The sequence below is a fragment of the Crinia signifera genome, chromosome 3 (assembly GCF_055691185.1).
Source record: "Crinia signifera chromosome 3, ASM5569118v1, whole genome shotgun sequence".
Classification (NCBI taxonomy): Eukaryota; Metazoa; Chordata; class Amphibia; order Anura; family Myobatrachidae; genus Crinia; species Crinia signifera.
The window spans coordinates 264,349,527-264,362,770 of NC_139219.1; the positions used below are offsets into that span (position 1 = coordinate 264,349,527).

General features: G+C 42.9%; 1 protein-coding gene across 4 annotated transcripts in view; it reads right to left on the bottom strand.

Moving 5' to 3' along the window:
• SLC9A9 (solute carrier family 9 member A9) overlaps positions 1–13,244 on the bottom strand; it is a 690,054-nt gene that overhangs the window by 540,891 nt on the left and 135,919 nt on the right. For all 4 annotated transcript variants that reach the window (XM_083178000.1, XM_083177999.1, XM_083177998.1 and 1 more), the window contains exon 6: positions 3,566–3,671. In XM_083178000.1, coding sequence (XP_083034126.1) covers positions 3,566–3,671 — 106 coding nt within the window. The remainder of the gene's footprint in view (positions 1–3,565; positions 3,672–13,244) is intronic.

A 13,244-nucleotide genomic window follows, 5' to 3' on the forward strand; every position in this document is an offset into this window, starting at 1 on the left:
GTCTCAATATAAAATTACCTCTCCAGTCCCCACACATTGTACATAGTGTGCACGCACTATGCAAGCACTCGTACTAGCAGGATCATCAAGAACAGAAGGAGCCTGTTGCCCACAGACAAAACAGAAATGATAGTGCAAACAGCTAATGACTTGCAGCATTCTGACAGCTATTCACACATTCAGGCACCCAAGAAACTGTCAACTAGTTTGTGGAACGGTTTAACATAAGCACTTTGGTCATTTACACATGTTGTGCCTCGCAACACACGAGTCGCTCTACATTACTGGTATAAGCCACATGTATGCATATGTCTTACACCACAAGGTCAAGTAAAGCAGATACGTGTATTATCATCCCATTGTAACATCTTGTAACACACCTGAATTACCATAGTATTTATTACAATAAACATGGAGGTGAGTAATAACTCAAAAGGAGGTGATTTATAAGCTTTGATTAGACATTCAGGCCCTTGTGTATTATGACGGCGCCCATCGCGTCGCATCGCATACCCCTAATTAAGGTATGCGATGGACCCGATTTGAGGCTTTTCCCGGGATGAGTGTACAATTTAATATCGCGTCGCATCGCATGCCATTATAATGGCATGCGATGCAATGCAACGCGATTTCAATGTGAAATGCCCTCCCAGACCCGATTTTTAGTTGTATCCCCACCCTGATGGTTAATGACAATGTTAAATGCCCCCCTATTGTTAACGCAACCCCACTATCAAGGCCAACCCGAAGCGTGGCGAGCGCAGCGAGCGCCCGAGGGACGGCGGTACGCGTCCTCCGTCCTTTTCATACCCCCACTATCCACGTCGGCGTGGAGTTGATCTATAGTGTGGCGAGCGCAGCGAGCCACTGAGCCCGAAGCGTGGCGAGCGCAGCGCGCCCCGCAAGGGGACGCACATTACTTCACAAGTATTACGCGTCCGTTTGCCATGCTTCGGGCTCGGTGGCTCGCTGCGCTCGCCACACTATATAAAATATACTCCACGCCGACGTGGATAGTGGGGGTATGAAAAGGTCGGAGGACGCGTATCGCCGCCACGCTTCGGGTTGGCGTTGATAGTGGGGTGGCGTTCACAATGGGGGGGCATTTAACATTGTCATTACCCATCAGGGTGAGTTTACAATGTAAAATCGGGTCTGGGTGCCTGTACAATTGAAAAACGCGTCTCATCGCATAGCATCGCATGCGATCATATGGCATGCGATGCGATGGGATGCAATTTTGTGCTTGTAGAATGCCCTGCGATGGAAATCGGGGGCGCCGTGATAATACACAAGTACTGACATTCATTCCAGCTACAGACTCCAGTCCCAGACAAGACATTATTATATAAAGCTGAAGTGTATTGTTTGCAGGACATCTCACTTACCCTTACAGTATTTAACAAATGTACAACACTTGATGGTCAATTATCCACTTCCTACTTTGTACTGTGGCATGTGAAACACATACAGAGTCCACTAAAAGATCGATATTGAATTTCAGTTTATTGCCTCTCGCTGCTAAGCATTAATTGTACTAAGTGCAAGCTCTGGCTGACTGTTTTTAAAGAAAGAGCTTTCCATAGATTTTCCAATCCATTTCTTGTTTAGCAATAGTGAAAAGGTGAAATGTGAGACTGTAAACGGAATTTAAGTCACGGTATTTTGAGGGGCAAAAATGTTTCAAAGCAAGTAATTACTTCCTGCTGCGCGATATCTGGAACCAACTAGCCGTCGCTACTACAGTAATTCAACAAACGTTGTAAAACAAACGCTACAAGTCACAGTGTAACAGGTACTGTTGTATTTTATGTCGTTTCTGCTCAGGCAACGTCCAAAGGTGAATATATCCAATACAGAATCAAGTATTAAGCACAGATAATGCAGAAAATATATGTTGCGTGTAATAGATAACCAAAAGGCATATACAGAGCCAAAACCGCTCTATCCTGGAAATTATAGTATTCATTAAAAGCAAAAAGCACATTTGTTTGGTAATAGGATATGACTAGCTTGTAAAGCCAAGTGTATTTCATGCAGACATGGAAAAAAATGTTTGTTCTTAAAAATGATCAGTTTATCCTTGAGGAATTTGTCTGGGGAAAGAATGCAATAAGGAAGGATTACTCATCATATCCTATCTTCCATACTGATGAGTAAATGTAACATCTACAGTCAGCAGATAAAACCCTTTCTATTTGTATATATCGGAAGAGCTGTAAATTACGGATCCCCCACTCCCCACTGAACGGGTCAGAAGTTGACAGAAAACACAAATCTAGTTAACAAATTGGAATTCTCATTTAGTTTTGAAACTATATTGAGGGAAAAAATATTTTTGTGATCTTTTTGTTACTTGTTGTGATACTTGTTGTTATTAAATGCTAACGATTAGAAAAGGATACATTGTGAGTCCAAATTTCCAAATTGCCTAGAACCATGGGCTTTGGCAGGAGATAAATGGTAGGATAAAAAGTACATAAATAAAAAGTACCCAAACATAACAATGATAGCTTATTAGGGGGACATAATCCGGCTTACAGGGCAGACAAGGATCCTAATTGTACTAGGACAAATATATGCTGAGATTAGAGGGGACACTGCAGCAAAAACAAAGGAGAACTCTCTGTTGATGGGTGTTGGGCGATTTTATTATAGGTTGAGTATCCCTTATCCAAATATCCGTTATCCAATTTATTCCGAAAAACCATAGTTTCCAGAATGTGAATTTTTCTTTATGCTAAAGGCACTACTGGGTACATCTGTAACTGGCACTACTGGGGACATGATATGTAACTGGCACTAAGGACATTATTCTGGCTCACCCGCAAAGGGAAATTCCTTCTCAAATGGACAAAACCATGTGCACTGCAGGCGGGGCAGATGTAACTTGTGCAGAGAGAATAAGATTTGGGTGGGGTTTTACTTGAAAGTGAGCTCTATATTACAGTCTAAAAATAAAGTAGTCAGTGTTTACTCTACACAGAAACAAAATAACCCACCCAAAATCTAACTCTCTCTCTCTGTACATGTTACATCTGCCCCCCTGCAGTGCACATGGTTTTGTCCATTTGAGAAGGAATTTGCCTTTGCGAGTGAACCAGAATAAGGCCCTAAATATGTGCAAGAAAATGATTGCTTGGCATTCAAGACCAGTACCTGAGATAATACACAAAATTTGTTTAATGTTTTGAAACCTTCTTTCATGCACAAATATAATATATTTGTGTAAATTCCATGTATTTGTTCAGTAGAAATGCAAGATACTGTACCTCAAGATACCTCATTGAAATATAAAAAATATTCCAAAATACGGAATAATCCAGTATCCAAAATTCTTCTGGTCCCGAGTATTTTGGATAAGGGATACTCAATCTGTATTACCTGCAGCCATGTATCTGCTAGCTTCCATTCCTTCCTCAATTTCTCTTTATATATACACGGCAATGCAATCTATTACAGCACATCTGTCATTCTGTTTCAGATTGAGAATCTGTTTACAAACTAGAATAATGCAATATTATTTTTCCTTTGCTGACTTTTGGCAAGCAGATATGGTACTTACTATGTGAGGACAATGGCAACAGCATCATTGAGGACACTTTCTCCAAAGAGCAAGGTGTACAGATCAGTGTCGACGTGTAGTTCATGGAAAATAGCCAGGACCGTCACTGAAATGATCCAAGTAAAACTGCTTAGTAATTATTTTTATAATGATCCCATCAATGACAAGGAGAAATACAGCAGTGCTCATATATCTTACCTGGACCACGGCCAATGGCCTTTCCAATGTGACAAGCCAAGGCCTTGATATATTCACATTCAAGAACTAATATTCAATAAATCAGTCAAAAGAAGATTAGAACAGCTTGTAACAAATGTGGGTATGTTCGCTGTTCCTGACATCACCTCTTCAGTTATTCTTCAATTTTTATCAATTTTCCAATCCTTAATAATTCTCGCTCAAGTTAAGGTTCACTATTCTGCGCTCTGAACATTTAATGGCGCCAACTATAACAGCCGTTAATCACAGCTCTGTCCTTATTGAAGCCAACAGGGGTTGCATTATCCTAGATGTCTGTTTCCATTACATTACTATCATGTGCAATGGTCCATAGTACTAACGAGTTGTTAATGAGGCAAGGAAAGGATACTTGACTGTGTGCGGTTTGCTATGCTCTATAAATGTTAATGTCAAGAATTATGCATAGGTTACACATTATGCCTGGATTTTTTTTTTTATCACACTTTTAAAATAAAATGAAAAATAAAATGACAAAATGGCAAATGTACAACAAAAACTAAAATATGAAACATTTTGGGGAAAAATAACATGGTTTGCAGTATTTCAGTCGTTTTCAGAAAAACATAATGGGGCAAAATAATATAAAATGTTGAGTATAAAAATGACTCATGTTAGACGAAATGATCACGGACACTGGTTCAGATACACTGTTTGTAGATGATGGGTGTACGTAATAGAAATGATTATATATTGCAAGCTTGTGAGCAGGGTCCTCAGACCGGCCTGTCACTGTCCAGTCTCATTTTATTACTGCTTTGTTCCAAAATGAAAATGAAGTGAAGTCTGCTGGCTCAATAGAAGTACAGTACATGGTAGTAAATAAATATACAGTATGAATCTCAAATGTATTATACAGCTTATACAGAATAAAAGTATTTATTCCACTTTTCAACAAAAACAATAGAAGGCACATTTGGTGATATCAATACCAATATCTGTATATTTCCCCAATCTCACTGCCTGTGTGTGCTTCCAACATGTCCATCAGGCTTCCGCACATGCCCATAACATCTCCCGACCTTGGGATCTTGGTGTCTACAACAAGTTGGTCGACAGTCATTAGGTCGACACCGTTAGGTCGACATGGAAAAAAGTCGACAAGGGTCAAGGTCAGTGTTTTTCAACCACTGTCGCGTGGCACACTAGTGTGCCCTGAGCGGTTCTCAAGTGTGCCCCCAGATCTAGAGATGCCCAAACCAGTTTACAGTCACCACAGTCCAACTGTTATTTACTGGTCTCTTCTTTTCATGTAAAGAGCCGATGTATGTTATTTTTGTTACCTGTGGGGACCAGTGGGATTGTTTTTTATATGGGGGCCAATAGGTTTTTTTTTTTTCATGTGTTTGGTGCGCCTTGGCAATTTAAAAATCTTATTTGGTGTGCCGCAAGGTCAAAAGGTTGAAAATCACTGGTCTAGGTCAACATGGGTTTAGGTCGACAGGTCATTAGGTCGACACGAGCACTAGGTCGACAGTCAAAAGGTCGACATGGGGTTTTTACTTTTTTGAGCCGAATGTCGACACAGTCGACATGGACACAGTTTCAAGTGCACCTCATCCCCTTGCATCGCTCGCCATGCTTCGGGAACTATTTTATTCTCCCTCCACACCCTAGTGGATGGTAGGGTATGAAATACCGCCTGTCGGCAAAAAAAAATGTGAAAAACCCCATGACAACCTTTTGACTGTCGACCTAGACACTGTCGACCTAATGCATGTGTCTACCTAATGACCTGTCGATCTAAACCCATGTCAACCTTGACCCATGTCGACCTAACAGTGTCAACCTAATGACTGTCGACCAACTTGCTGTAGACCCAATGACCGTATCCCTCCCTAAATGCCCATAACATATAGAGAAACATAGGGGGGGATTTCCAGTTGCCCAGTAACTCCCCTCCCCTCAATGCAGCCGACATCCACAACATGCGGTGTAATGGGCGGCATGGAGCTTCCACGTATGACTGCTGACAGCAGCATCTCCTATCAAGTCTACTGTGTGTGTTTTGGGGGGGGGGGTCTCAGTGCTCCTACAGCTCATCATACTATAGAGATTAGAGAGAAGCAAGTAAGAGACTTACTATGATTGGTGGCCCTGTATAGTCTGAAATACTGTATTATGCACACCACACTTTGTAAAGGACAGATCATAACTTGATGTTCCGAGAAACATGCCCTCTTCTTGGACTGGCCACACTTGATCCAAAATAAAACATTTAGAAACCCCTTCTAAAAATCCTGTGTTTGCCACGTTAGCCATATACATGGTGTTCACATACAAACCCGACCTCACCACATTCCCCTAACAGTTCCCTTCATGCCCCTTACATGCCCATTCCTCCTAACACGAGCATCCGTAATCTCTCACGTGTAGTTCAGACCATGCCCCAGTCTGTAACTTCTACCCATGTTACGGCTTACACCTCCATCATTTACTCTTTCAGCTGTAGCCTATAGACTCTTTGGTTCAAAAGAAGACTGAGTAGCACACTGACTAGTTGAACTGCTTGACGTCCATGCATTATGTAGGGAGGTCAAGCAATGCCAACATGAAAGTCCGATGGAGCAACCTCTTCCTGTCACCCACTGTTTGTTAGTCTTATTTGCCTCAGTCTTTGCTTATTTATAATAAAGGCCTGAATCAGACCTGACCGCACAGCTGCGAATTCAACAGCAGGAAATTATGGATACACTGCACATGCGTGTGGTTTGCAGTACGCATGTGCGAGGCCGTCCTGCGATGAAGTCCAGCAACTTTTCTAAACGTACGGCATGTGCAAGTTGATTGACATGAAGTAAGGGTGTTGGGGTGGAAACTGGACATTTTGTGTAAAAAACAAAGGCGTCTTGAAAAACACTGGGAGTGCCTGAGCCTATTAGGGGAGTGTTTGTGACGTTGTGTCCAGGCTGGATCTGCCTTTTTCCATTGCAGCGTCGAGAAAGTCTTAGATTATGCGGAAGCTGCAATGAGTTGTGGCCACTGTTCATAAAATCATTAGATGGTGGGCCAGTTACACTGGGTTTGGGACATTATTGAATGGCTGGGAATGGATGTGTAGCCATAGTCCAGGGCCGTAACTAGGGGGGGGGGGGGGCTAGGGGGTCACGCGCACCGGGCGCTGGAGGGTGGGGGCGCTAGTGTGGTGTCCTGGCAGCGTGGTCCCTGGGATGAGCAGCGGGGGTCCGGGGACTGGTGGGTTAACGCCAGTTCCTCGCGGGGTCCCGGGGACTGGTGGATTAACTCCGGCTCCTAGCATTGCCGGACGGTGGGCGGCAAGCAGGTTTTGAAAAGACTTGCCGGACGCTGATTGGCTGAATTCAGCCAATCAGCGTCTGGCAAGTCTTTTCAAAGTCATCAGCGCTTCCCGCCGCCAGGCAGATAGCGCTAGGAGACGGAGTGAGTAAAGGCTACCGCTACACCAGTCCCTGGACCCCTGGACGCTGCCTACCCCCGCTGGCTGCACATGTTGGCTGCCGCTACACCAGTCCCTGGACCCCTGGACGCTGCCTACCCCCGCTGGCTGCACATGTTGGCTGCCGCTACACCAGTCCCTGGACCCCTGGACGCTGCCTACCCCCGCTGGCTGCACACAGGTATGTTGGCAGCGGGGGTCCAGGGACTGGTGTAGCGGCAGCTTTCACATACACAGCCGCTCGCTATTTGCCTGGCGGCGGGAAGCGCTGATGATTTTGAAAAGACTTGCCGGACGCCGATTGGCTGAATTCAGCCAATCAGCGTCCAGCAAGTCTTTTCAAAATCTGCCTCCCGCCCACCGCCCGGCAGCGCTAGGAGCCGGAGTTAACCTTCTCCAGTCCCCGCAACCCCGCTGCCTGTCCCCAAGGCAGTGATTTGTTGTTTTTTTTGTTGTTTTTTTTTGGGGGGGGGGGGCGACCATATGACTGCCGACCCGGGTGCCGAAACACCTAGTTTCGGCCCTGCATAGTCATCCATACGAACAGCGTACATATTGATTCACAAGGTGGGATTTCACTCTAGAGGGGGGTGGCTTAATGGATGCTGGCCGCTGCAAATTTGCGGTTGTGCTTTCAGGTCTGAATCAGGCCCTCATTCGAGTGAGAGGAATCCCACTGAGGGCTAATTCGCCACCACTGGCACACACTGCAACTGCAGTTCGGAGCCTTGTATACAGATTCAAAGAGAATCATGCTGCTGGAGAGCCACGGGTTGTCTTCCTTAGCAATATATCTTCCACCCTGCCATGTGCAAAGACACCATGTTCATTTTACACAATAAGGTACTGCAGTACCTAAACCTTTCAAATATCTGGCATTTAAGATGTGATACTGAGACAAGTCAATGCATTTACAGAGATAAAGTATGCTACTTTTATCAGCAGCAGGTTAATTACCAGAATTAACATCTTATTATATTTTGAAAGTAAACTGTATTAATCTTACTTATTATAATTGGGAACAAACACATTAATAAATAAAGACTGAGCATTAAAAAAAATGAGAAAAACCATTAGAGAGGGCCCTACTTGCGAGTGAAAGCAAATATATAAAGTACACAATCCAAATTCACATAAATAGAAGGCAAGGGGAATTTGAGGCTGAAATCACCAACAGTCAGGCAGTATCCAAAAAATCAAGAATAGTCCAAATACAAAGTTAAAGTGCTGCCATGAATATAATTGCCTGAAACAGGTGCACAGCATTTACCCATAGGCCTTTATTCAGATCTGATCGCAATACAAATTTGTTTGGAAAATGGGCAAAACCATGTGCACTGCAGGTGGGGCAGATGTAACATGTGCAGAGAGAGTTAGAGTTGTGTGAGTTATTTTGTTTCTGTGCAGGGTAAATACTGGCTGAATTATTTTTACACTGCAATTTAGATTTCAGTTTCAACACACCCCACCCAAATGTTACTCTCTCTGCACATGTTACATCTGCCCCACCTGCAGTGCACATGGTTTTGCCCATTTTCCAAACAAATTTGTACTGCAATCAGATCTGAATAAGGGTCATAGTACTGTGTCAGTAGCTAACAATCAGGAGTATCACTCTAGACGTAAAATAATGGTGTGGATACGCTACCTGTTTCACATACAGGAGGTCATTCATGTTGAGTCGCAAAGCTGCAAAATTTGCAGGTTTATGAGTCAACCAAATGCTGCCCGCATGACCATCTGCCCCCCCTCGCACACCGAGTTTCCCCACACAAATTGGAATGGATGTTTGGCATAAAAATCGCAGCTTGCGTACGGGGAGGAAAATTTGATTGTAGACAACCATTGAATGATTTCTACAGCGCTCGCAGATGTAACATACCTCTGATGTGGAGGGCCGCTGACATCCGCTGATGTCAACTGCCCGCCCTAGTGTCATCGTCAGCGTTTTCATGGGAACGCCCAGAAACGCTGGGCATTCCCATAGTGCTGTGCGCAGCGGCCGACGAATAATCAATACGCACCAAGCGGCTGCACATGTGCAGAAATGTATATGGGCATGCACAGTCACAAAACATCGCTCACCGTTGCGAATTCACAAAGGTGAGTGAGAACCTGAATGACCTCCGCAATGTAAGTAACTGCACCACCACACTAGACTCACACTGCTAGTATAAATCTCCCTCACTTGTTGCCTATGAGCTATTGTAGGATCTTGTATATTGTAATATTCACCTGAGAGTGCTCAGGTGGATACTACAATATCCATTGTATTATACTGCAATATCAATTGTATTTTGTCTGGAGAATACTTACTATTACGCTGACTGTATTTCATTTCAACCAGACAAATTCAACAGAAGGAAGATGCAACAATAGCTCATACACAACAAGCTTCTTGTGGTAGATTTATACTAGCAGTGTGAGTCTAGTGTGGTGGTCAAGTGATACTGCTTTCACATTGCAGAAATGGGTAATGACACGGTATTCTTAAATGGGACTTTAAAACGGGTCTGAGCCTTGAGACCTTTCACATTGCAGGTGAAAACCGTTTTAAAAATCATTTAATACCATTCAAACATTCAACCCGTTTAACCCCCAAGGGACACGTTTCAAGCCATTGAAATAGAGCTGTTCAAACTGCCAAAAAAACGGCTTTAAAACGTGTAGGACTCTGCTTTTTAACCGTGTTGAAATATCGGTTAACTTTAACCGGTAAATCAACTCTGGCACTTTCACATTGCAGCCTTAAACGTTTTAAAATGGAAAAAAAAGGGCAATATACCGTTTTAAAAGTGCGATGTGAAAGGGGTATTACTTACATTGTGTGTGATAGAGGTAGTGTATCATAGTTGGTATGTGAAACATATACTGAATTTCTATAGAGTAAGGGTAGTTCCTGAGAGAGCAATATTGAGGAGGAAGACTCTGAATTAGCCCAGAGGAGAGACCTGATTGAGTACCGGTATATCTGCTGTATATGCACACTGAAAACTATGAAAGTACTATATACAGTAGGTAGGAAAATACTCTTAATAAGATTCATATTTTTTTTTTTTGGTAACATTTGTTTATTAATTTTCATAATTTGAACAAACATGTTGAAAGCAGTTGACATTTGTACAATGTTAACATGAAGATAATTTTGGACATATAATTGGTGATGGACATGTGGTATACATATATTAGACCAACAGTAAGACGTCTGAAAACCAGCAGATCAGTATGAAGATACACCGAGTGTCTAAAGTAACGCTTCACAGGTTTCCCGAATCTCACCAGTGCTCTCGACGTTCCATTATATCCAATTTTCAACATAAGCTTTCAACACTTCAAACCTCATAAGTCAGATAAACATCGTAAGTTGAACTTGGGGGGGGGGGGGGAAGACAGTACATTAGGATAAGGGTGGGGGGGAAGGGGGGGGGGTGGTACATTTGGTTATTTTATGATATTTAAAGTTGTGGTGTTAATGTTGTGAGTGAGTTTTGGACTGGGCGTATTTGTTTGGGGTCAGGGCATGCATTTCTCGACCACTGTTAGACCTGTGCTGATGACTATAGTCTATGTCAGGCGGTATCCTTGAACATCTTCATAATTTGATCTTTTAGAGTGTGATGTAATTTTTCGATATATCGTCCCCATTTCATATAGAACCTTGAGGCTCCTAGTTCGATATCAGGTATGGTGGATTGTCTGTCATAAAACAGGAATTTCAGTACCATTGATTGGACCTCACTTAACAGGGGTACGGATGGGACGGTCCAGTGCTTTAATATTATCTTCTTGGCTATTGTGACTATCAAGGTAAGTATTGGGATCAGGTGTTTGTCTTGGTTTCCACTCATCCAACCGTCAAAGTTAGCCAGGAGGAGTGCCAAGGGGTCCAGGGTGTATTTGGTTTGAAAAGTAGTGTTTATAAAATTGACCACTTTAAACCAGAATTTCTTGATTTTCCCACATTCCCACCACTGATGAATGTACGGGGAAATAGAGGTCTTGCATTTGGGGCAGAGGCCTTTTTCATCAGGTATGAAATGTTATCTCTGGGCCTGAGATAGGTATGCTCGGTGTATAAATTTTAAATGTACTTCCTGGAGATAGGAGGAATTTAGATTTTTCATTATGTTCGGTAGTTTCGAGGTGCACTGCTCTTGTTAGAGTGATCGTGTGAGATCTTTTCTCCAATTCGTAAGTGTGTTTGACCATATCTCCTGGGAATTATTAGATAGTATAGCGTAATATAAGTCCCTAGTTTTGTACGGTGTTTTTTCCGTCTTGTTCATGATTATCAGGATATGGTCTTGTTGGGGGTGCGTTATACCCGAAGTTGGTATGGAGTTTATGTAATGCCTGATCTGAAAATATACAAAGAGGTGACGATTTGAGAGATCGAATTTGTCTTTAAGTTCTGAAAATGTAAGTAGGTTGCCACCTGGGTCAAACACGTCTGAGGTGTCTCTTATGCCTTTGTTTTTGAGTTGGGTGTAGATCTGGTTTTCTATGCCTGGGAGGAATGCTGGATTTCCCAATAGTGGAATGTTTTTACTGTGTCCTGGGTGTCGGTGAAAGGTTTTGTTAATACCTAGCCATGTTAGGTAGGTGTCGCGGAATAGAGGATTGTTGAGGATCTCTTTTGGAATTTGGGTTCTAGGAGTGTGGAGGAGAGCTTTCGTGGAATATGGGGAGTTTAGTGCATCATCTAGTGCTGTGATGGTGTATGTGTTTGTGTTTTTTAGCCAGTCTAAGATAAATCGGAACAGGGTGGCGCTGGTATATGTTTGAAAATCGGGTAGGCCTAGCCCACCTTCTGCTTTGGGAGGATGTAGTTTCTGGCGTGCAATCCTAGGTTTTCCAGCTTTCCATAGGAATTTCGAAATGGCAGTGTTAAGTGATTTGATGTCTTTAGTTGAGATGCGAAGGGGAATCATTTGCATTGTGTAGAATAGTTTGGGAAAAATGATAGTTTTGATCACCGCTGCCCAACCCAAGAGGGACAGAGGCAGCAGCGACCAACTTTCTAGCAATTTGGTCACTGCAGCAATCAGCGGAGTGTAATTGATTGTGTATAAAGTATGTAGAGTAGCTGGGATATGGATTCCTAGATATTTGAAACTGGTCTTGACTATTTTAAATGAGTGTCCGATGGGATTGGTTTGGTTGTGGGAATTGGTTTCAGTAATTGGCATGAGTTCCGATTTGTCTATATTTCATTTATAGCCTGAGAAGGCGCCAAATTGGGTTATAAGTGTAAGGATTTCTGGGAGAGAGCGGTCCGGGTCAGCCATGAAAAGCAGCATATCGTCTGCGAAAAGTGCTAAGCGAAGGTCTAAAGGTCCAATTTGGATACCTTGGATGGAAGCTGATTGTCTTAAGGCGATTGCTAAGGGTTATAATGCTATAGCAAAGAGTAGGGGAGAGAGGGGGCATCCCTGACGTGTCCCTCTTTGTATGTCGAATGGGGCTGAAATGTAACCATTGCAAGAGATTTGCGAGGAGGAGAGTTTGTACAAGGTATGTATAAATGAGATAAATTTGGGGGGGAATTGAAATCTTGACATGGTGTCAAACAGGTGTGTCCATGACACCATGTCAAAAGCCTTTTCGGCGTCAAGTGTTAAGATGGCAGGGGAAGTGTTGGGTCGGTGAGTGGCGGAGTAATGTATAGCGGAGAGTACTCTTCTAATGTTTATGACTGGGTTCCTTCCCATAATGAAGCCTGTCTGGTCTTCGTGTATTATGTGTGGTAAAATGATTTTGAGTCTGTTGGGGAGGATTTTCGTAAGGATCTTATAATCTATATTGAGTAGGGAAATGGGCCTATATGAGCTTGGATTACTAAGATCTCTTCCCTTCTTGGGTAAGACTTTGATTATAGCAGAGTTAAAGTATTGTGGTGTGAAATTATGATTTAATATGTAGTTGAATACTGCGGTCAGAGTAGGAGTGATCTGTGTCTTCATGAGTTTGTAAAATTCTGTGGAGAACCCGTCTGGGCCTGGGGCTTTGCCTATTTTGAGGTTGGAT